Raw genomic sequence first — 24,250 nt, 5'->3', positions numbered from 1 at the left:
TAAGGGCCTTCAAGACAAAGATTTCATACATGAATATCTGAAATTATGCCAATAATGACACTGAAAATGAAGTAAACTCACATAAGAGTCAGAAAATTTATCTTTAGTGCTTTTAGAAGAGGCTCATTGCCAGAGGCAGAATGCATTAATTTCATATGCCATGTTAGGAATTTCCATTTCTCCTTGACTAAAATGTTAGTCTCAAAAATTATCTTTAGAGTGGAAAGACTCTCAGTGATTTATTAAACCTTCTTTCCCCCTTTACCTTCAGAAATCCACCAATTTACACCATATTTGGCAGGCAGGAAATTAGGCCAGTCTATTCTCAATTCTATCAAAACTGTGCTTTCAATTTGTTTAGCATTTGCAAAATGAAAAGCATTATGCTATATTTTGTGGGAGATTCGGACAAGTAAGGTATTTCATCCTTTTCCTTGAACTAGAATATAATTAAAGAATCAAAATCTATACAAAAAGTAGATAAACTATATCAATGTAAGGCAAAAATTATAAGTACCAAAGATGGCTAGCTAAATATCAGTGGGATTATCTGGTATAATTTTTGAGAGAGTTCGATCCCAACCATAAAGAAAAGCTTTGCTGACTCTTCAGCTATGGAAAAAATAATTCATTAATTCATTTATTTAAATATGTACTAAATGTGTAATGTAGGCCCAAAACTGAGTACAGATGGTTTAGAGCAGTACTGTCTAATAGAATTTCTATAATGGTGGAAAAATTCTTTTTCTAAAACGTCAATAAGGGGGTGCCTAGGTGGTGTAGTCAATTAAGTGTCTGACTCTTAGTTTCAGCTCAGGTCGTGATTTCAGGGTCATGGGATTAAGCCTTGTGTCAGGCTCTGTGTTGAGTGCAGAGTCTGCTTGAGTTTCTCTCTCCCTCTCCCTCTGCCCTTCCCCTCCTTTCTCTCTCTCTCAAATAAGTAATCTTTAAAAAATAATAATAAATAAAAAAATGTTCAATATGATAGTGACTAACCACATGAGGAAATTTTAATTTTAACTAGTTAAAATTTTTAAAAATTAAAAATTCAGTTTCTCAGTTTTAATAGTTATATTTCAAGTAATCAGTAGCCACATGTATTGTATAATATAGGTCTAGAAGGAAGATAAGCACATATAGAGAAATTGCAATTTGTTGTGTAAGTTTTATAACATGGTTCTTTGGGAGCAACAGAAGAAAACTTTACATTCCTTAGAAATTTGTAGAAGTTGAGTTTGAACCAAGTTTTAATATTTTTAATATTTACCAGAGAGAGAAATAGTCAATAGAAATGATAAGAAGAAAAGCATGAGGGCATATGTATTATAGAGTAGAAAGCAGAGTAATATATAGGGAAGTTGGGGGAAATGATAAGCAAAAAGGTAGCAGGTCAAAGAGGGGCTAAAATTTGCATTTGAGAAAAATAACTACTCTGCCATTAGTTTGTCAACTATGGCATTATTGATATTGTGGACCAGATAATTTCATGTTGGAGGTGGGGGTGGGGATGTCCTATGCATTGTAAGATGTTTATCAGCATCCCTGGCCTCTACCAACTGAATGCCAATGGTAGGTACTCCAATAGTGACAAAGATGTTTCTAAACATTACCAAATGTCCTCTGGAAGGTAAAATACCTCCATTTGAGAACCACTGTCATGAAACTGGCCTGCAAAGATGTCAGGTTGAAGGCAAGGAGTTTACTACATGTGTTCATATGTGAGATGAGGAGGACCTGATATAAGGGATTTGTGTAAAGTGGAGGCCTCCTTCAACTAAACAGGATTGGAGAGGCGAGAGATGGAGACTAGGATAACAAGCTCTGGTGAGGTTGTTACACTCTGGTGACTGCATGGAATGTGGGCCTTTTACTGAAATGGAAAATACAGCTGAAGGATCTAGTTGATGATTTTGGCTTTGAGCATGCTGACTTGTGGTACCTGTGGAACATCTAAATGGAGACGTTCTGTGGGTAGTTGGAAATAACATCTGGAATTCAAAAGAGAGTTGTCAATTGAATATGTAAATTTGAGAGTTAAAAACATCTAGATAATAGTGGAAATCATCAGAATGTTTCTTCCTGCCCCCAGCAATCTAGACTCAATAGCAACTCTCATCACTTCAGCTGATCTCCAAATATAGCCCTATTCACCCTATTCAATGCATAGCACCAGTTTTCTTTGTTGTTTTTTTTTTTCCTGATTTCATGTAGAATCAAGGATTTTGAGGTCCAGCTACCTGCCCTATTTATTTTTAGTACTTCTGCCTGGGGGCCCTTGATCCCTGTTCCCTTTTCCTGGATCATTCCTCTTCTGTAAACAGCTTATTTTCACAAATCCTTCTGCTCTTAACTCAAAGGCCATATTCTTAGTGAGACCCTCCCTGATCAGGTTATTTACATTTTAACACCCTTTTTTGCCAAACATTCCTTATCTACATTTTTTAAAAATATTTATTCATTTATTTGAGGGGGGGCACAGGGAGAGAGAGAGAGAGAATCTCAAGCAGACTCCCCATGGAGCACAGAGCCTGGTGCAGGGCTTAATCTCACAACCCTGAGATCAAGACCTGAGCTGAAATCAAAAGTCAGACGCTCAACTGACTGAGCCACCCAGGCACCCCTACATTTATTTTTATTCCCCATAAATCTTATTAACATTTAGTATACTGCATATTTTACTGATTTATTTAATTTATTATATGATTCTCCCCAGAAGTATATAAGTTCTATGAGGCTAGAACTTCTGTTTTATTCACTCCGGTATATCCACCACTTAAACCCATGCTTTTTTTATAGCTAGCCATCTTTGGTACTTATAATTTTTGCCTTACCTTGATATAGTTTATCTACTTTTTGTATAGATTTTGATTCTTTAATTATATTCTAGTTCAAGGAAAAGGATGAAATACCTTACTTGTCTGAATCTCCCACAAAATATAGCATAATGCTTTTCATTTTGCAAATGCTAAACACTTAAACCCATGCCTAGTAGCTAGTAGGCTCAATCAGTATTTCTTTGATGAATGAAGTGATAGGTTTCCTACTGGTCCACACAAGTTTGCATGGATTCAGTCAAACTCTTGCTTAGGCTTAAGGCACCACTAGAAAGCCACAGGAAAGTAATGTCCATTTGCTTTTCAGGGTGTCAGGTATACAACTTACTATTCGACGGTACCTGCTTAACTCACTGAGACTACTGGCCTTCAAATGTTCTTTTTAACATATCAATATTTATGTTCAAAATATATAACAACCTTTTTACATCATATATAAAATTCATATTTCTCAGTGTGAGCTCCAAAAACTCTTCAGAATTTTTACACATTGTTAACCTCATCATAAATTCATCATATTCCCCATAGTGAAATATGTTCATTTCTGCTTTTGTGCTCTGACATTGTGCCATTTTCAATAATAATTCCCTCCCACCTTTTCTTCACTAATATCTCTTCATAATCTTAATCTGTTTAAAATGCTATCATTTCTTAAGGCGCCTGGGTGGCACAGTTGGTTGAGAGGCAGACTCTTGGTTTCTGCTCAGGTTGTGATCTCAGAATCATGAGATTGAGCCCCGCCTTGGGCTCCAGTCTCAGTGCAGAAGTCTGCTTAAGACCGTCTCCTCCTGGGGCATTTGGGTGGCTCAGTCAGTTAAGCATCTGCCTTTGGCTCGGGTCATGATCCCAGCATCCTGGGATCAAGCCCCGCATCAGGATCCCTGCTCGGCAGGGGGCCTGCTTCTCCCTCTCCCTTGCTGTTCCCCCTGCTTGTGCTCTCTCCCTCTCTCTGCCGGATAAATAAATAAAATCTTAAAAAAAAAAAAAAAAAAAAGACTCTCTCTACCTGCCCTTCAGCACCTCCCCTCTGCTCTCTCCTCTCTCTCTCAAATAAATAAATCTTAAAAATTAATAAAATAAAATAAAATGCTATCATTTCTAGAAAGCTGCATTCACTTGATGTGCCTATCCTAGGGCTACATTCCTGTAAGGAAACTCTGATGCCACAGGCTTGGGTTAGGTGTTCAATTTGTACTCTAAACAACCCTTTACCTACTTCTAGCATTTAACTTTGTGTTATAATTGCTTGATTATTTCTCTCTCTCTAACAAATAACTATAAGCTCTTTTTGAGCTTATATCCGTTGTATCTCTTGCTCCTGGCTGCAAGCCAGAGACCTAGTACACTTGATAATTATGTGTTTCTTTATATACATTAATTATCTTCATTTATTTCTAATTATTCTTCTGCCTTATACATTTAAATACCTCCTTGCTCAATTTGTTCTTTGCTACTACTTATTTCTTGATATTCTGTTAAAGTACTATTAGCTCTTTCAGGGTGTTCTACCTCAGTTACAGAACATGCTCTTCCAGCACTTTAGTGGTACTTTATGGGATTCCAGTCCCTAAAGCATCTAAGTCAAAGCATGCAAATTTTTTTTTTTTTTTTTTTTAAGAGTTTGAGAGCTTGGACACTTGAATCAGATTGGCTGGATTTGACTTTGAGCAAGTTGTATAACACTGTAAATCTTGGTTTTCTCATCTGAATAAAAGGATAGTATAACCTAACCACACAGAGGAATGATCAAATCAAATAAATATATATCACTTTGAAGAAGTTACGATGATTATGTAGTGTAGCATTGTGTACTCCAGATGCTATGTAATTATTTTTGTGATGTCCAGCTCCCAAATCCCTGGGGCTTGGTTAGTGTTTCAAGTTACTAATGCCTAACAGATTGACAATGGAAGACATCAGGAAGAAGCATTTAGTGACAAAAGCAATCTTATTTTCATCTTTCCAATGTTTTACATTCCCTCCTTGAGCATTCCCAAATTTTACCTTCACTTTCCATTCTAATTCCACATTTTTTTTTTTGCCTTATTTGTGCCATTAGGGTATTGAGGAAATGGTCTAATGAGCTAATGCTTAATGCTGCACAGGCCTGTCCTAAGAGACACACTAATGTATTAGTACTAAAAATGTTTGAAATACTAATTTTCCTCCTAATGAGCCTAAACATTTTATTATAGTTATACCTTAATACCAAGTTGCAGGTCATTACCTTCACATATTGAAAGCAGCTGATGTTTCTAGGGCTTAATGTTTCTGCCATTTGCTTGATGACCCCTCCTTCTTGCCCATTTCACATAGTAGAATTTTAGGAAATGAAAATTAGATCACTTGATGGGTATTGTGTATGATGTTTTGATTTCATTATATATTCATTTTAAAATATTTTTTCTGATTATAACAATTTATATATGCTAATTCCATGAAATTTAAATTTTGAAAATGTAAAAAGGAACAAATAAAATAAAAATGATTCATCCTAAAGATAATCAGTTCTAATTTAGTTCCTACCAATCTTATTTTCAACATATGCTTTGTGTGTGTGCATCGGTGTAAACAATTTTGTTTTCTGCTTCCTTCATTGAACTACATATGTATGTTTTCCCTTGTATTAATCACCTTTGGAAATGCCATTATAATAGTCAAAATAATAGATTAGTTATATAATTACAGGTTACAGTTTTATGTATATACATATATACACATATGTGTCTATCAATCTATTTATCAAGAATTGACTTCGTACATTTTTACTGCCCCATCTTATAAATGATATTGTGAGGAACATCTTTGTGACAAAGATTGATCTGAGTTATTGACTTATTTAAATGTATCCTGTTGGGGGGATATACTCAATATATTTAAACATTTGTGACATATTATGCTATATTAGTTTCCCAGAAATAGAATGTAATATATCTGTTAAAATCTCAGACTCTAAAGTCAACCATACCTATACTTGAATCCTCACTCGAAATTATTTTACCTACATAATCTTAGGAAATTTATTCGACCTCTTTAAACATTATTTTTCTCATCTGTAAAATGGGATTGTTTCACATAATGAAATATTATTATAAATAGTACTAAGTATATTTCATGGCAATAAAAACTGCTAATTTTCACTATCAACTTGTACACCAGGAATGCAAGTGTATTTGTTTTTCTGACCCCTTATCAATATCATCATTTAAAAAATCTATTCTAATTTGATAGGAGAAAAAAAAAAGATTCAAGTGAAAAACCCAAACTCAGGGCACCTGGGTGGCTCAGTTGGTTAAGCATCTGAATCTTGATTTGGGCTCAGGTCGTGATCTCAGGATCATAAGATCAAGCCCTGTGTTGAGCTCCATGGTCAGTGCAGAGATTGCTTGAGATTCTCTCCCTCTTCCTCTTCCCTTTCTCTCTTTTTCTCCCTCAAATAAATAAATAAAATCTTAAAAAAAAAAAAAAAGAAAGAAAAGAAAAACTCAAACTCTAACTTAAGCAAAACTAGGATGTTCATTGACTCATAAAACTGAACTCCAGACAGGTCAGGTGGTATCTGACAATTAGATTTAGTTAAAACCAACACTCAAATGCCACCAGACTTCCTAAATCCTCTTAATCCTATCAATGTATTCACTGTGCTGGACTTGGATATTAGAACTAAGATTACGTATGTGTATATAAATTACCCATTTTTAACACCTTTTAATTGGAGAGGAAAGAACTTATTTCTCTCAACATTAGTTTGAAAAACATGGGGAAGTATTCTTATTATTCCTACTTGAGCCAGATGCCTTCACCTTAGACAGTTACTCTATCCATGGAGATGGGTTTCCCTGAGGAAACCAGTTACAGTGTAGGGATAAGAGGAAGTTCTTCAGAGATCACTAATACATGGTCACTAGAGTGATCTTGGCCTGGCATGTCAAGCTAACTGAATGTACTCCATCCATAACCACTGAGGTTTTAACTTGCTAAATTGAACTATATTACCAGGGTTGGTGAAAAGATTTTCAGGTGTCTCGTTAGTTTTTCCCTTGTCTATTAGTCTCTTGAAGAGCAATTTTTCTACTGGTTTAGTGCTTTTTTTTCTCTTAATTTTGTATTGCTTTTTGAGGAATTTATGGCAATTTTTTCAAAATTTATATATAAAATTTATACAAATTTTTAAATTTATATTGTTCTGGAAACTCCATTTTGCTGAAGCATTCAAAATTAATATCAAGTCCTTTGTAGCATTTTGGTGTGGTTTCTTTAATCTTTACTATATTTTAATAGTCCCCACTTCATTTCATAATGTTGCTTTATTTTGGCTTCTTTTTTTTGGTCACTATTTCTTTTTGTATGTTTTTGACAAATATTTCAATTTGTCTATCTACATGTTCTTTGCAAAGACTAACTTTTGATTTAGTTGTTCTCTCATTTTGTTTACTATTTTAATAGTTTTGTTTAATTTTGTTTTTTCTATCATATTTTGTTTGTTTTTCCATCATATTTTAATTATTTCTTTCTACTTTTTAAAATTTCTTCTGTAGTAAAGAACATTCAGTTTCAACTGTATATTTAATATATTTATTTTAAATACTTAAAAAATTCATGTAAAATCATGAATTTCCACTGATGATGGCTTTAGCTTTATTCAACAAATGTAATATAAATTCCTTCATTTGAGTTAATTCTAAACTTGTAAGTTACATGTGATTTTTTTTAGTTTTCAAACTTTTTTTTCAATTTTAGTGTAATTTTTAGTTTCTAATTGCATCAATGCAAGAGAATGTGACCTTTATGACATCTCTTCTTTGATATTTCTTGAGACTTATTTTGTGGCTTGTCATGCTGCTAATTTTTGTAAATATTTCACATATACTTGATGATATTACATATTATGTATATGATAAATATTGTTTTCTGTTTTATTTTTTATTTTTTATTTATTTTTTTTTAAAGATTTTATTTATTTATTTGACAAAGAGAGAGACAGCAAGAGAGGGAACACAAGCAGGGGGAGTGGGAGAGGGAGAAGCAGGCTTCCCGCGGAGCAGGGAGCCCGATGCGGGGCTCGATCCCAGGACCCTGGGATCATGACCTGAGCCGAAGCAGACGCTTAACGACTGAGCCACCCAGGCGCCCCTGTTTTCTGTTTTAGATCTTTTTTGTTTTTTAGTTAAATCTTGCTTTATTTTTTTGTATCTATCAATGTCTGGTAGGCATGTATTAAAATCTTCCCTCACTTGGGTAAATTATAATTTATCTTTGTAGTTAGGCTAAGTTTTGTTAAACATTTTCAGACTATTTTTAGTTACATAAAAATTTATGATTGTCACATCTTATTGATAGAGTGCTCCTTTAATTCTCAAGTAATTAGATCTAGTAATTCTTTTTTTTTACTTAAATCTCTGTTTTTTGGATATGGATACTCTTGTACCAGTTTTTTATTAATTGGTATTTAATAATTTAATTCCTTTATTTTTACTTTCTGAATATTTTATTTTTGTTATTATTGTTTTTGTTGTTTGTTTTTAATGTTTCTCTTATAAAATGCACATAGATGTAGTTTTTTTATTTTTTAAATTTTAGTTATCTCTTACTTTCAGTTTCTATATAAGTCCCATTTATGTGTGTGTGTGTGTGTGTGATTATTTATTCATTGGTAATTATTGCTATCACAACTTATTGTGTTTTCCATTAAATTTTTTCTTTACTTTTTTCACTTATTTCTTGTTTTTTTTGTTTTTTCTCAAATTAAGAATAAAGTTAAAGTTGAATTAGGGTTAGAGTTAGGATTTGGTTTGGGCATTTTCTCTTTTATATCAACCATTAACTAACCTTGATTAAAATACTTTGACTTTTCAATATCTGTGCTCACCATTATATCTTCTTATGATATGATTATTAATATTTGTGGTATTTTTTTGGCTTAACTCTGTCTTTGAGACATAGTATAGCTCAGTGGTTAGCACAGATTCTAGAGCCAAACAGGTGCAAAATCTTGACTCTTCCTCTTTTAAATGTATAAGCAATGGGAAAGTTAATTAAGTTTCCTGTGGCTCAAATTCCTCATCCATAAAAAGGGAATGATAATAAGCCTATTCCATATTGGTATTTTTACTTTGTTCTGTTTTGTTTTGCTTTTTTAGGATTACTTGATATTTGTATATATGTGTATACAAACACAAATGCTTGGGACACTAAGTAGTGCATAGTATTTGCTCAATTAGTGTTTATTATTATTTTTTAATTTTCTTATTTTGTAGCTCTATTTTTAAAATCATGTTGACCGGAAGTCCTTCAATAAATTGTTTAAGTCTTGTAAAATTTATTTAGCCACAAATTATGAGATAGAATTAAATTTTGGCTCATCATGTAGTTGTGAGAATCAGCTGTGACATTACTTATGTGTATATTATAAAATAAACTATTAGGTACTATGCCTAAATGTATGACATCCTGCATTTATTTTAAAGTATTATAAAATAAAAAAATAATGTATTCGGCAATGAATTTGGAATAACATATAACTCTGATCCTTAAATAATGTAATTATTTATAGTTATTTTTCACATTTAAAATATGAAAGGACTTTCTACCCAAATTACTCATGATCCCCTATTATTAAAAGATATACACAAAGCCTAACTGGCTGGGGCATTATCAGAACCTAACTGACCTGGGAGAAGGGAAATACACAACTGCACCTGGCTCAGGTCTTCCATGTGCAAGAAAGGAAATGCCTAACTCCAGCCCACTCTAGCCATTCTGCCCCACCTAGGAGGGGAGAAAAAAAAGAAACACATATGAAATTCATGGTCTAGAGGCATAGGCTCACTAAAAGACTAAGACCTAATTATAGAACTATAGAACACTTCTCCCACTCCATATCTGACAATCATATCTATAAAATCCTATTTACGGAAGTTCTTTTTACCTAGTATATTATGTCTAGCTATAATATATATATATATATAAGGTATACAAAAAGGCAAAAAAAAAACAACAAAACCCCCAAAAAACCACAATTTGAAGAGACAGAGCCAGCATCAGAACCAGACATAGCAGGGATGTTGTAATTATCAAACTAGTAATTTAAAACAACTATGATTAATATGATGAGGGCTCTAATGGATAAAGTATGAAAAAAAAAAACAAAAAACAGATGGACAATTAACATAAACAGGAGGGATGGATATCCTAGAAAGAACAACAACAAAACTATTAGAGATAAAATAATGTAACAGAAATGAAAAATTCCTTTGAGGGGCTTATTAGTACACTGGACACAGCTGAGGAAAGAACCTCTGAGATAGAGGATTTATCAATAGAATCCTCAAAAATCAAAACAAAGAGAATAAGACTGAAAAAAAAAAAAAAAAAAAACCAGAGTGGAATATCCAAGGACTGTGGGACAACTATAAAAGATGAAACATACACATAATGGGAATACCAGAAGGAGAAGAAAGAAAAAGCAATTTGCTTCTCATAGAAGAAATTATATCAATTTTCTACTATCTCTTTCAGAGACTAGAAACTGAGGGAATAGTTCCTAACTCATTCTGTGAAGTCAGCATTACCTTATTACCAAAGCCAAAGAAAGATATTACAAGAAAACTACAGACTAATATCTTTCTTGAACATAGGTGTAAAAATCCTCAACAAAATAATAGCAGATAAAATACAGCAGTGCATAAAAAGAAAAATACACCATGACCAAGTGTGATTTACCCCAGTTATGCAAAGCTGGTTCAGCATTTGAAAATCAAGTAATGTAACTCATCGTATCAACAAAAGAAAAATCACATGATTATATCAATAGCTGCAGGAAAACCATTTGGCAAAATGTAACACCCATTTATGATAAAAACTCTCAATAAACTGGGGATATTGGGAAAATTACTGAACTTGATAAAGAATATCTAAAAACAACAACAACAATAACAGCTAACATCATTCTTAATGGTGAGAAACTCAGAACTTTCCCACTAAGATCAGGTACAAAGCAAAGATGTCCCTTCTTACTACTCCTTTTCAACATTGTACTGCAAATTCTAAATAATGCAATAAGACAAGAAAAAGGAAATAAAGTTTATACAGGTTGAAAAGGAACAAATAAAGTTGTCTTTGTCCACAGATCACCTGTCTAAGAATTAATTAAAAAAAAATTTTCAGAACTAGTAAGTGATTATAGCAAGATTTCAGGACACAAGGTTAATACACAAAAGTTGATTGTTTTCCTATACACCAGCAAAGAAAAAGTGGAATTTGAAATTTAAAACATAGTATTATTTCCATTACCATGCATAGAAATACTTAGGTATGCCTAACAAAATATGTACAAGATCTATATAAGAAAAACTATAAAAGTTTGATGAATGAAATAAAAGAAGAACTAAATTAATAGAGAGATGTCCCATGTTCACAGATAGGAAGACTCAATATTTTAAGGTCCAGTTCTTCACAATTTGGTCTATAGATCCAATGCAATCCCAATAAATAGCCTAGAAAATTATTTTATATATATCAACAAATGGATTCTAAAGTTTATATGGAGATGCAGAAGTTCCAGAATAGCCAACACAATATTGATAGAGAACTACAGTGTTGGAAGACTGACACAGCTGACTTCAAGACTTACTATAAAGCTACAATAATCAAGACAGTATAGTATTGGTGAAAACATAGACAAATCAATGGAACAGAATAGGCAGCCCAAAAATAGACCCCTGTAAATATGGTTAAGTGATCTTTGACAAAGAAACAAAGACAAAACAATGGATCAAAGATAGTCTTTTCAACAAATGATGCTGGAATAACTGGATATACAGGCAAAAAAAAGTGAATCTAGACACAGACTTTACACTTTTCACAAAAATGAATTCAAATGGATCACAGACCTAAATGAAAAACTATAAAGCCCCTATAATGATAACATAGAACAAAACCCAGATGACCTATGGTGTAGCAATGCCTTAGTAGATAAAACTCCAAAAGCGTGATCCATGAAAGAATTAATTGATAAGCTAGATTTCATTAAAATTAAAAACTTCTGATCTGTGAAAGACAATGTCAAAAGAAATGAGAAGATAAGCCACATACTGGGAGAAAATATTTGCCAAAAAAATCTGATAAAGGACTATTATCAAAAATATATAAAGAGTTCTTAAAACTCAGCAATAAGAAAATAAGCAACCCAATTAAAAAAATGGGCCACAGTCCTTAACAGATCCCTCACAAAAGAAGATCTACATATGGCGGGCGCCTGGGTGGCTCAGTTGGTTAAGCGACTGCCTTCGGCTCAGGTCATGATCCTGGAGTCCCGGGATCGAGTCCCGTATCGGGCTCCCTGCTCAGCGGGGGGTCTGCTTCTCCCTCTGACCCTCTTCCCGCTCGTGCTCTCTGTCTCTCATTCTCTCTCTCTCAAATAAATAAATAAAATCTTAAAAAAAAAAAAAAAAGAAGATCTACATATGGCAAATGTGTGTGTATATGTAAGGATGCTCCATATCATATTTCATGAGAGAAAAGCAAATTAAAATGAGAGATCACAATATACCAATTAGAGTGGCCAAAATCTGGAATACTGACAGAACCAAATGCTGGTGCGGATGTGGAGCAACAGGAACTCCCATTCTATGCTAGTAGGAAAGCCAAATGGTATAACCGCTTTAGAAGATATTTTGACAGTTTCTTACAAAAGTAAACATACTCTTACCATACCATCCAGCAATCATGTTCCTTGGTATTTATCCAAAAGAGATGAAAAATTATGTCTACACAAAAACCTGCACACAAATGTGTATAACAGCTGAATTCATAATTGCCAAAACTTGGAAGCAACCAAGATATCCTTCAGTAGGTGAATGGATAAACTATGGTACATCCAGACAATGGAATACTATCCAGCTATAAAAAAATGAGCTATCAAATCATAAGAAGACATGGAATAAACTTAAATGCATATTACCAAATGAAGCCAATCTGAAAAGACTACATATTGCATGATTCTCACTATATAACATTCTGAAAAAGGAAAAGCTATAGAGATAGTATAAAGGTCAGTGATTGCCAGAGGTTGAGTGGGGAGTGCTGTGGGAAGGTTGAGTGAGCACAGAGAATGTTTAGGGCAATGAAAATACTCTTATGATACCATAATGATGGATTCATGTCATTATATATTTGTCCAAAGCAATAGAATGTACACCACCAAGAGTACCAATGAACTTTGGGTAATTATGATATGTCAATGTAGGTTCATCAATTGTAACAAATGTACCACTCTGGTAGTAGATGTAAATGGGGGCGGCTGTGTGTGTGAGTGGGGAGGGAGTAAATGGAAAAACCTCTGCATCCACCCCTCAATTTCACTATAAACCTAAAATTGGCCCCCCAAAAAATAAAGTCTTAAAAAAATACAGGGCAGTTTTTATAAACATATATCTTCACTTAATCATTGTACATATGTATTATATATTTTCAATCAGCGTAATCCAGTTTAGCATAAACTTTTCCATGTTTTACACTGTTTCTATAATTATTATTTTTATGCCTTCATAATAATTCATCCAGGATATTTATTCTTTCATACTTCAGTTATTTATTGAACATTTACTATGTGCTATTCAAGATCATTGGAATGTACTCCTAAGCCAAGGTACCTTCACTTACAGAATTTATAACATTTTCATGTGCATAGTTGATATATAATCATTCATTTGACTTTTTATCATACTGTATAACTGTTTGAGACAAGAACATTATACATATCCTGTTATTCAGCCTTGAAGAACCTTTGCAGAAAAGAAGTAATGTCATGGACCTAAACATATTTTGGTTATTTACATGCTGTTGTTGTTGTTCTGTAAGTCGATTTCCCAAAAGAAAATGAGAAAAATAAAGGTATAAAAGTATATATATATAACCTAGTGAGTTGAACCAAGAAACTACTTATCTGATTCATCAGGGTGAAGATCTAGAGCGCAATCAAATTGGACCTGTGTTTTCCATAATAAATTAAGACCCTCTATATTTCTTCCTGACATGCAATATAAAGATCAGACTTTCATATAGGATATTTTATTACTATATGACATTTCTTACCCTACCTGAAAAATAGCCTCTTAACCCCAAACTGATGTTAATGCCCAAGCTTCTAAAATTTGTTTTTGGAAGTTATATGAAGCCATAAAATATCTTTATATTAAGGAATACTATTGGTTTATGAAAATAGTTTCTAATTATACATTTAAATGAGAAGTGATCTCATTAGCATCCCAGTTTTCTCCTTTTCTTTCTTTGTTTTACAACATATGAATATGCTGGGAACCTCTGTGCAGAGAGATAGCAGTTCAGTCTGCTGGTCTACTTGGTGCCGTTGCTGTCAAGTTTGCATAAACGGTGCCTCTGGCAGTTTTCTGGGTCCACGAGGCACGAGGCTTATTTCTTCCATATTAGGTTATTACAGGTTTCACTTGTTTCCATTTTATTTACTCATAAATAGTGCTACATTAATTTTTATCCTATCTTTTTCTAATTTTATAATACATCTCAGAAGTATGAAAAGTTTCAAAAGTATGAACACTCGTGATCCTCAAGACATATGCTAAATGTTCTCCAATATATTTCCAGCAGTCTAGATGAAGCTAGTTTGATTTTATGTCGCTATACTCTAACTTATAATTAACTTTATGTCTGTATGGCTTTTCTCACTATAAGATCTTTAAAGTGGAAGTAGAAAGGCTTTAACAGGGGCAGTGAGCAGTCATGACTATTCACTTCCACCTCAACTACACGCTTTGTCCACTTTGCTAAATTCTACCTGCTTTATGTAGCTACTTGAATCTGTGATCACAAAAAACATTTTCTTCTGAGTTTCAGCTCATTTAACATTTGTATATTGGGGGGAATCCTTTTAAATTACATACAGTCAACATTAATTACTCTCTGTTCCCCTTATATTCATTCATTCAATGGTTTATTCAAGATCAAATGTCAAACATGTTGCAGAAACTCTGCCAGGTCCTAGGGTTTCAGTGTCACAAAAACAGCCATCTATCTGAATCTGAGTGTTTTTGAGAGCTTTCTATGCAACCACCTTTCCTACCTTCTCTTCCTCAGTATCAGTACTGGCAGGAATGACAATCAGAATTCTATTTTAGGAAGGTTCCCAAAACTCCTTAGTCTTTACTTTTCTTTAAGATTGTCATACAATTCCACCTCTCTGTAAAAAATATTTTCTACAAAAATGATCTTTCTTTGTTTAGGTTAAGGACCTAACTATAGCAGGCCTTTGCTTTCTTACCTGACATAAGTTGTAGATAAAATGTCTGCTTTTTCCCCCAGGTTGTCAGGTAATCCCTTTTCCCCATTTCTCCAACTTCAGATCCCTCAATGCTCGCATTATGCAGTTTGGCTAGGTAGTGTTTTAGTATGTTCTTCTATATCATGGAAGGAGATTGGCAGGTGGGCTTCCAGTTCTCCTGAGATGGGAGGAGGAGGGATATAAGGTTTTGAGGATAATTCCAAGTTTTTGGCACTGGGATTCTCTGCATTTTTTCTCTTTTTTTAATCTAAGTGATTCAGAACCATGAGGGTTAGAACTAATATTTATCTTGAGAATGCTATGGAAGAACTTGGACTAAAATAAAACTTCTAGGTAAGCCCCAATGAGGCATTCATCATCTATTGATTTAACAAATATCTTTTGAGTTCTACCAAGCTCCTGCATTGCAATAGGCACTGCATCTGCCTCACTGGCAATGGAAGCATAGTTAAGCTGTCCTTTCACTACCAAGAATCTCTCAGTTATCAAATCTAAACACAAACTTATTTCTACCACTTAATAAGTCATTATATTTATTTTACTATAATGTATACTTTGTCCTGACTTTTAAGTGCCTTGGGAAATGTAGAAATTTGCCTAAATGATGTTACTCAAAATTGTTTAAAAAGTATGTACTATTTACTAATAAATCATTTAATATAGTACTTGGTTCATTAAAAACATTTAATAATTATTGACCCTTATTATTTTAATATTATCAAGCTGTTATGTATCGATCAGTTGGCAGCAGTGGAAGTTAAATGTAAAAAATACTAAAACTATTTAAACACTCATTTTCACCCCCCAAAATGATGGAACTATTTTTTAATGTATTTCCTCACATTTTAATATTTAGTGATATAAACCACACTTTAAGGTTTCTATAACCTCCCTTTAGTGAGTGAGAAGGGCCTCCAAATTAAGTTACCATTATAATTTACCTATTCTGTTCTCAAAGTTGAAAAAAAAAGATTACATTCTGTCATCTCTGAAAGATATTTGAAAACCCTTATATCTGGAAAGGGTTTTTTCTAATTTCTAGCATTATTTCCAGCTAATACTGAGAACTGGTCTTTTCTGAAAATTAAATTCACTGATTCTTCACAATTCTTACAATACATGTTTATGTATTTGAAAACATTCCAAGTTCTCCATGTTCCTTTTAAGTCATAAAAAAGATTAAACATCCCATTTATTAGACTGGGGACAAGGTTGTATTGCTTTATCAGTGACAACTCTTAAAGAATTTTAAAACTGATGGCATTTGTTGCATTACTGACTTGTTTAGGGAAAGACAAAGAGTCCACTTGGACTGTAATACAAAATGCACATTTTTTTCCCCAGAAAGGATAGAAACCAAGAAGTAAATGAGAAAAAATATCATGTTATCTAGTTAAAAAGGATAAGCATAATTGTACAATAATCAAGTTATTATTTTTAACATTTTAGAATATTTAGGAAAAAAGCGAAAGGATGATTTTTGACTTGACATTAAAAATAATTAAGCTGGAGCTGAAAGGGAAACTATATATCTAATTGGAAACAATATAAAGTATAATCACTTATCATAAACGTTATGTATGAGCCTGATATGGCCAATATTCATTTTCAGTTGGACAACAAAATTAAATGATACTATGATAAGAATGAGTAAAGATTACGAGCTGCTAGACAGCAGAGACCCCTTTTACTCATCACTGTATCCTAGTTTCTGACATGAAGTGGATGCTCAATAAACATTTCCTGAGAAACCAGCAGAAAGGGTATAGACAGACCTTGAGCTTCAAACTGATGGACCCGAGCTGGTACTTCTATACTGGGAAAATATCTGCCCCTATTCCCATTACACTTGAATCCATCCACGATTCCTTTTGTTTTCCATCCCCTTTATCCAGTTATCTTCTTCCTTATCCCATTGCACATTACCAAAATAGCCCCAAATATTTCTAATAATTTTGTCTCACAGATCACAATATGTACTGCTTCCTTGCCATAGATTTCACTTGGCCCCCGTTCTTCTCCCACCATGATAAAAACTCTTCTTTCCTTGTGTGTATTTGTTTTCCTACCTGTTTTATTTTTACTGTATCTGAAGTATATAAATCATCAATGCTAACAAACTGCAAGCATATAGGGTGAGGTGCACTTTTAGTGCAATATTTTCATGTATATAGTTTTATGTAAGATCACATATATCATAAACATTATATATATGTGTGTATATATTAGAGAGAGAGAGAGAGAGAGGAATTACATGGGTATGTACATTTTTATTTTATTATATATTCGCATATAATTAAAATAATCAAAATGATTTCCTGAAAAATCATCTTCCAAAATTTAGTATAGGATTTTATGTATGTAAATTATCATTTTATAACAATTTTATGTCCAAGACAAAAATACAATGAACACTTTAATTTAGAAGAGTGCATTCTCATGGATTTAATAAAACTGTAACACAAATCTTCCTTGTTGACTAAGTTACTATATATATTTATATATGTGTAATATATGTGTGTATGTATATAATTTCTCTTTTTTTAATACTTTAAAGGGTCACATGATAGCATCCTGTGATGCTTGTGGAGTAACAAAACTATGGGACTTTCGGAAGCTCTTACCAATTGTGTCCATTGATATAGGTCCAAGTCCTGGCAATGAGGTGAACTTTGATTCATCAGGTAGGATCTTTTTTGTTTAACATTTGTGATCAAGCTAACAACTTTAACATTTGTTCTGAAACTCTTTTCTGTTTCCACTTTAATTTTACTGCGTTTCCTCCTATGTAAATTTTTGTTCTAATACTATATTCAAATATATTATATTTTACATTATATTTCTTATTATGTCACATTATGAAAACATTATATTTATCATATATATAAAGGAAGAGATAATAGAGGAGATAAGTGTGTAATGATATAGATAACACAAATTCCTAACAGTGTCATGAAAAATCTGGAGTCTATATCCTTTAGAATCACCATCCAAGGTAAGTAAATTGGGTTTTTTGAAGGCAAAATGGCTAAGAGTAGAGAACAAAAGTTTGGCAAAACTTAAAATACATTTTTAATGGAATATTTTAGTCTTATAATTAATAAATTATTGTATATCTCTTCATTTTATAATTTGAGATGTACATTCATCTTATTGTTGCATTCATGTGCAACAATAATTATAACTGATAATTTTAATATTATTTCATTATGTTTAGCATTTTTTCTGCAGTAATATAAACACTGTCAAACAGATAAAATATTTTACACTTGCTGTTAATGAATAGTGTAGCAACAACATACAGTGTTTCCAGTTATCTATTTAAAAGATTAAAATTATAGTTACATCTGTATCTTTAATGAGAGTTTATGCTAGATAATGTGTATCTATTATTAGATAATATAACTTTCCTTTGCTACCATGATACATGTTTTAAACCTTGTTAAATTTTGTGAGTTTTTTAAATCTTTGATACTTATTTGTAGTAGATCAAAGTTATAGAGATGGTAATTTTAGATGAAGAAATAAGGATAAAATACATATAAGGGAAATAATAATGTTTTATTTAAAAATTGGACATACTAATTCAATAGTCCAGAAGTATATATATACTAGGAGCAATTCTAAAGATATAGGATAATTGTGTGGTTTTTTTGGGACTGGTTTCATAGGACTGGTTTCATGTCATCACATATCTAAAATTTAGAATTCAGTTAAGTTTTTCTTTTTAACAAACTTTAAGTTGTGTTCCCATTACAGATTGGTATATGAACCATACTAATAATACTGGCTTCTTTAAAAATGTTTTTAGTAATGTTCTTGACATTAAACCATCTACAGTCTGCCAGAATTAAAAAAAAGAAAACATTGTATAGAACAAAACATCCCAACTATGAGAATTTCTTTTTATAATGTGAAGGCCTATTAAGATTTCAATGTAGGGGCGCCTGAGTGGCTCAGTCAGTTAAGCATCTGCCTTCGGTTCAGGTCATGATCCCAAAGTCCTGGGATCAAGCCCAGCATCGCACTGGGCTCCCTGCTCAGTGGGGAGCCTGCTTTTCCAGTTCCCTCTCCAGGTCCCCCTGCTTGTGCTTTCTGGCTCTCTCTCTCTCTTTCTCAGTCAAATAAATAAATAAAATCTTAAAAAAAAAAATTTCCATTTATATTTACCAATTTACTGAATCTGCATTGACATCATAGTTCTAAAGGAACTTAGTTTTATTACATATGTTTAACAAATAAAAATTTACTGGTCAAAAAAAAAACCCAACTTTGCTGGTCATGTACTTTGATATGAAATATCTATCTATGTATCTGTACAAAGATATGTCAATATATAGGCATATATGTATATACATATATATATATGTATGTATATAATACTATTATTTTCAATGACAACCAGCTTCTACTTTAAGACATCTCCCCCCTCCACGGGTTCACCAATTAAAGTTAGTTAAGTTAAAAAACAAACAAACAAACAAAACACCTATGGGGTGCCTGGGCAGCTCAGTTGGTTGAGTGTTCTACTCTTGGTTTTGGTTCAGGTCATGATTTCAGGATCCTGAAATAGAGCCCCTTGTGGGGCTTTGCACTCAGTGGGGAGTCTGTTTGAGATTCTCTCCCTCTCCCTTTACCCCTCTCCCCACTCACAGGTAAACATGCACTCTCTCTCTCTCTCAAATAAATAAATATTTTTAAAAAACACTTAGTTTTAATGAACGTTTTTACATCCTTAAGTCCCTTTTTATTATCGTGAGCTACAAAGTCAAGCGTTCATGTCCTTGAATTTTGAACTACAAAATTCAAAAATTTTGGCTGTATTTCTAATAATAGAAGTTAAAGAGTACTTTGAAATGCTGTACAACTAATAAGAGATATGTATTTCACTGTCATTAACTGTGTTGCTACTTGCTTTCTACTGTCCTTGTCATCAGCCCAAATCTCTTTTCTATGCAGAGTCAGGCAAACCTAATTTAAAATTACCTTCGTACAAATCAATATCATCTTAAAGTCCTTGGTACAACAAACCTAGTTTTTCTCTCTGTGACTGCTATACTCTTGATTATACATTAATATTAAGAAAAGCATAAGAATCAAGGGCAGAACAATGAGAAACATAAAAGACAGAAAGTGTAAACTAGGGACCCTGTTAATGAAAACACTTTATCAGTTTGAGGGAATATAATTTCAACCTGACCTTCCCATCCCTTTGACCCTTTCTTCAAGGAACATACTACAATTAATTTTAATTCTGATGTGTTTGAGAAATTAATGTCATAAGCCTTTTTCTCATTGAATAATGGGAAACTTGTGCTTCTGTAGAGGAGAAGTCTTCAGTGACTTTTCATTTAAAAAGGTTGAAATATATCAAAAGTTGATATAAATATATCAAAAGGAACTAGGGAGAACAAACAAAGCTCGCAGTCTGAGGGTCTGAACAGAAAGGTGAAAATCATAAAGTAAAATGCCAGAAGTTATGTTGGTAAAAAGAGAGTAGAGAATAGTGAAGTCAAGAGCAAAACAAAATCAAAATCAGGATAAGGACACATAGTGTCTCATATGAATTTATTCAAGAAAAGATGAAATAAAAAGTATAAAAGCATATCATAAAAATATTTGGACTATGAGGATAAAATCAAATCTAACTTAATAAGCTCAAAATACACATTAATTTGACATACTTTTATCTATTCCCAGCAGCTAGCAAATAAAAACATATATAATACAATTATTTTCCACAAAAAAACAAGAGTATATTGACACTATTGACAGCAATTAACATTTATCGAGGCTCACATTAGGTAGGTTGTGCCAAATCATGTTTTTAAGTTGAAATTCTGTAACAGAATTAAATCATGCGATTATAGACAGTTAGGACTCAACTAGTGTGAGATAGGCTCTGGTCTGCTATCTCAGCTATGTCCTTGGACCTAAGGAAAAGATATTGAAAACATACATGTAACGTCATCACAATATCATATAATAAATGTAGAAGTATTGATAGCGTTCTGTTCTGTCTGTGATATTTAATACAAGGAATGTGAGTAGTTGTTAGATATTCTAAATAATCATCATAGAAACAAAAATTTCTAATCTTATTTCTTGTCTCTGGATCAGTTTAATTGAAAGGCATCTTGAGATCGTGAGGTGTGCTGTTTAAAAAGAACTGTTTCCATATACAATGACTTATCTTTATAAATAAGGAATTTCTTGTCATTGCAAATCCAACACCGTATAGAAATAAATTGGAGTAGAGGTCACTGAAAGGCTGAAACTGTTGTCCATAACATTTTATTTCAAATTTTTATGTATATCAAAATTGCCTCATTATTTATTAACCTCATAAGTAAATATTTTCATTTTGAATTTATAAAAGTAAATATGTACCATGAAATAGCCTTTATCTATTTTAAAATTGAGATTCCTCATAGTGTATCATTTTAAAAACATATCTTTGATAAAAATATTTGAAAACCAGTCATGTAGGAAAAGAATATAGATTATAATTCAGACCCTTAGTTCTTCACCACCTTTTAGGCGTTAAGCAAATTATTTAATTTCCTTGAACATAGTGTCTGAAATAATGGAGGAAATAATTGTCTTACAGTGTTCTAATGTGTTTCAAAGGGATAATGTATATCTTATAATGAGGAAATCCTAGTCTAGTCACCTATCATGTTTTATCTTAGCTGGGAGAGGTTTAGAAGTCGTCCCATTTTAGGGGTAAGAAAAATGTGCGAACACATTGGTGTGCAAATAAGATGCCTAAGGCTGTGTGCTACTCTAGGTAGTTTGTAGTGAAAGTGTAAACACCAGTGAATGCTAAAAGAAACAAGGGTCAAAAACTCCTTTTCATGTAATATTAAAAATAATTTAAATGGTTAAGAAGTGAAGTTATATGAAATATTGTATATACATATAATTAAAACCAAAAGATTTAAAGATGTATGAATCATCATTTAGAATTTAGCTTTTCTGCTGTTGTAAGAAATCAGCTTCTCACACATTTAAAAGAGGAGTTGTATGTGGCACAGTACTATTTACATAATGGTTTATTTGCAAATATATTTCTTGTGACATACACAGATTATCTGTGTTTATAGATACATACATATATTGGTATTTGTAAAGGAATAAGTGTTCCTTTCTCATTAAACTGAGAGCATCCTGGTAATATAATGCTACATATTTTTGTGAATATTCACTATCTAAATTATATCTCTCATTTGGCATATTCAAATGCCATTTGTTTTACCATTCAAAAATGTATTACTATTTCAGAAAATGTTAAATGGGATTGCGTAGTGAAAGTAATAAAAATGAAACGTAAGAGTTTATACATAAACTTGTCCACATCTCTCATTTCATCATGTTTTTATGTAGTTTAGCAATACTTTTCCCTCCTTTGTAAAAGATAATTCCAGTACATTTGCAAAAAAGTCACATCCCTAGAAAATGCAGGAGCTGAAGTTTAAGCCAGCTGGGGACTTTCCAATAGGAAGCTTATCAGTATCACATCATCAAAATGGGCAAGGTTTCTCACCATTTGGAGACAATCCTAAATACTCTCCATAAGCAGAACCACAATATAAATGCTAAAATAGAAAAAAATGACCCTACTGGAAAATATGAAAAGCATCAGATCCGTCTGAAATTTTTCAAACATAATAAAATAACCTCAAAATCTTTGCTTCACATTGGATTTATCCATTTCCTTTAGTAAAAGCTACAGTTCATTGTTCTGTATTTAAAAAACAGATTGTGGTTAATTTCTTCTGATGAAAGCGGTGTAGCCTAATGGAGAAAGAACTCACTTGGAAGTTAGAAGCCCTGGTTTTGAATTTTGTCTCCACTCCTTACTAGCTGAATGGTGTTGGTGAGATTTTTAAATATTTCTGAGTCTCAGTTTCCTTGTATGTGAAATATTAAAAGCCTATTGGGACTTCCACTTCAAGCCAAGATGGAGTAACAAGGAACAGATTTACCTTACCCACCTGAAACAACTAAAATATATGAAACAATGGTTTTCAGACATGGAATATTGAGCAATGAAAGAGAATAATATCTGAGAGAGGGAAAGTAAATAAGATGAACCCTATGCCTGCCCCCAGAATACTCACGGACCAATAGAAACCAAAGTGAAACCTGGCAGTCTTTCAGAGTTGAGGAAACAGAGTGGGCAGTTGAGGGAGGCCAAGCCAGCTCAATTCTGCAGCACAGAGAGAGGGTTCTGGAGATTTGCAGAAGATCCCCTCCAGTCTTTAGCTAAATAAGGATCAATACCTGACAGAGCAAGGTCAGGGGAACATCTATCTGAATACTTAACAGGAAGAATCCAGAGATCATCCAAGCCTAGGAATAGTTTGTATATCCACCAAACAAACTGGAACAACCTTGCAATTCAGAAGAACACTAGGTAGAGCAGAGATTGGTGACCTCTTGCCCATGGGCCAGCTTGACCTGTATTTATATATAGTTTTAATGGAACACAGCCACACCCATTTATTTACATATTGTCTAAGGCCGCTTCCGCACTACAAGATCAGAATTGAGTATTTGCAACAGAGACCATATGGCCTAGGAAGCCTAAGATATTTAATATATAGTCCTTTACAGAAAAAAATTGCAGTACTAGAGTGGTTAGAAGGGTATGAGCTGAGTAGTGAGGGAACATCAGCCCACACCTCTGGTTCTAGTCCCTTCGCCAATGTTTTTGAACCCTCTGAGTTAGCTCATATAAAGACCTGTTTAATCTTCTCTAAACTCAATGAAATTGTTACAGTTGTCCCTTTTTTATAGATGAGAAAACTGGGACATAGAGAAGTTAAGAACAAGCCCAGTGACACCTAGCTGATCAAATGTGGCATCAGAGTTGAAATCTAGCAAGTCTAATTCCAGACACTAAAATTTAAACTTTATATTATTCTGCCTTTCATTTTACTCATAATATTCAGTTTCATACTGATATATGACATTGTTAGAGAGATGATTCATTTGCTATGCATATTGAAATAATTCCAGTGATGACCACTTAGCAGTGTTTGACTCAAAGCTGACAAAGGCACAGAATCCTGTCACTGGTTGTCAATTTGTGGTC

At 33.0% G+C, this 24,250-nt stretch overlaps 1 protein-coding gene across 1 annotated transcript in view; it reads left to right on the top strand.

The window, feature by feature from the left end:
• SPAG16 (sperm associated antigen 16) overlaps positions 1-24,250 on the top strand; it is a 947,698-nt gene that overhangs the window by 669,792 nt on the left and 253,656 nt on the right. The window contains exon 15 of the mRNA XM_032402814.1: positions 17,708-17,834. Coding sequence (XP_032258705.1) covers positions 17,708-17,834 — 127 coding nt within the window. The remainder of the gene's footprint in view (positions 1-17,707; positions 17,835-24,250) is intronic.

Source organism: Phoca vitulina, unplaced genomic scaffold (assembly GCF_004348235.1).
Source record: "Phoca vitulina isolate PV1807 unplaced genomic scaffold, GSC_HSeal_1.0 scaffold1, whole genome shotgun sequence".
NCBI classification, from domain to species: Eukaryota; Metazoa; Chordata; class Mammalia; order Carnivora; family Phocidae; genus Phoca; species Phoca vitulina.
The sequence above is the reverse complement of the archived record's forward strand: the minus strand, read 5'-3'. Positions and strand labels throughout refer to the sequence as shown.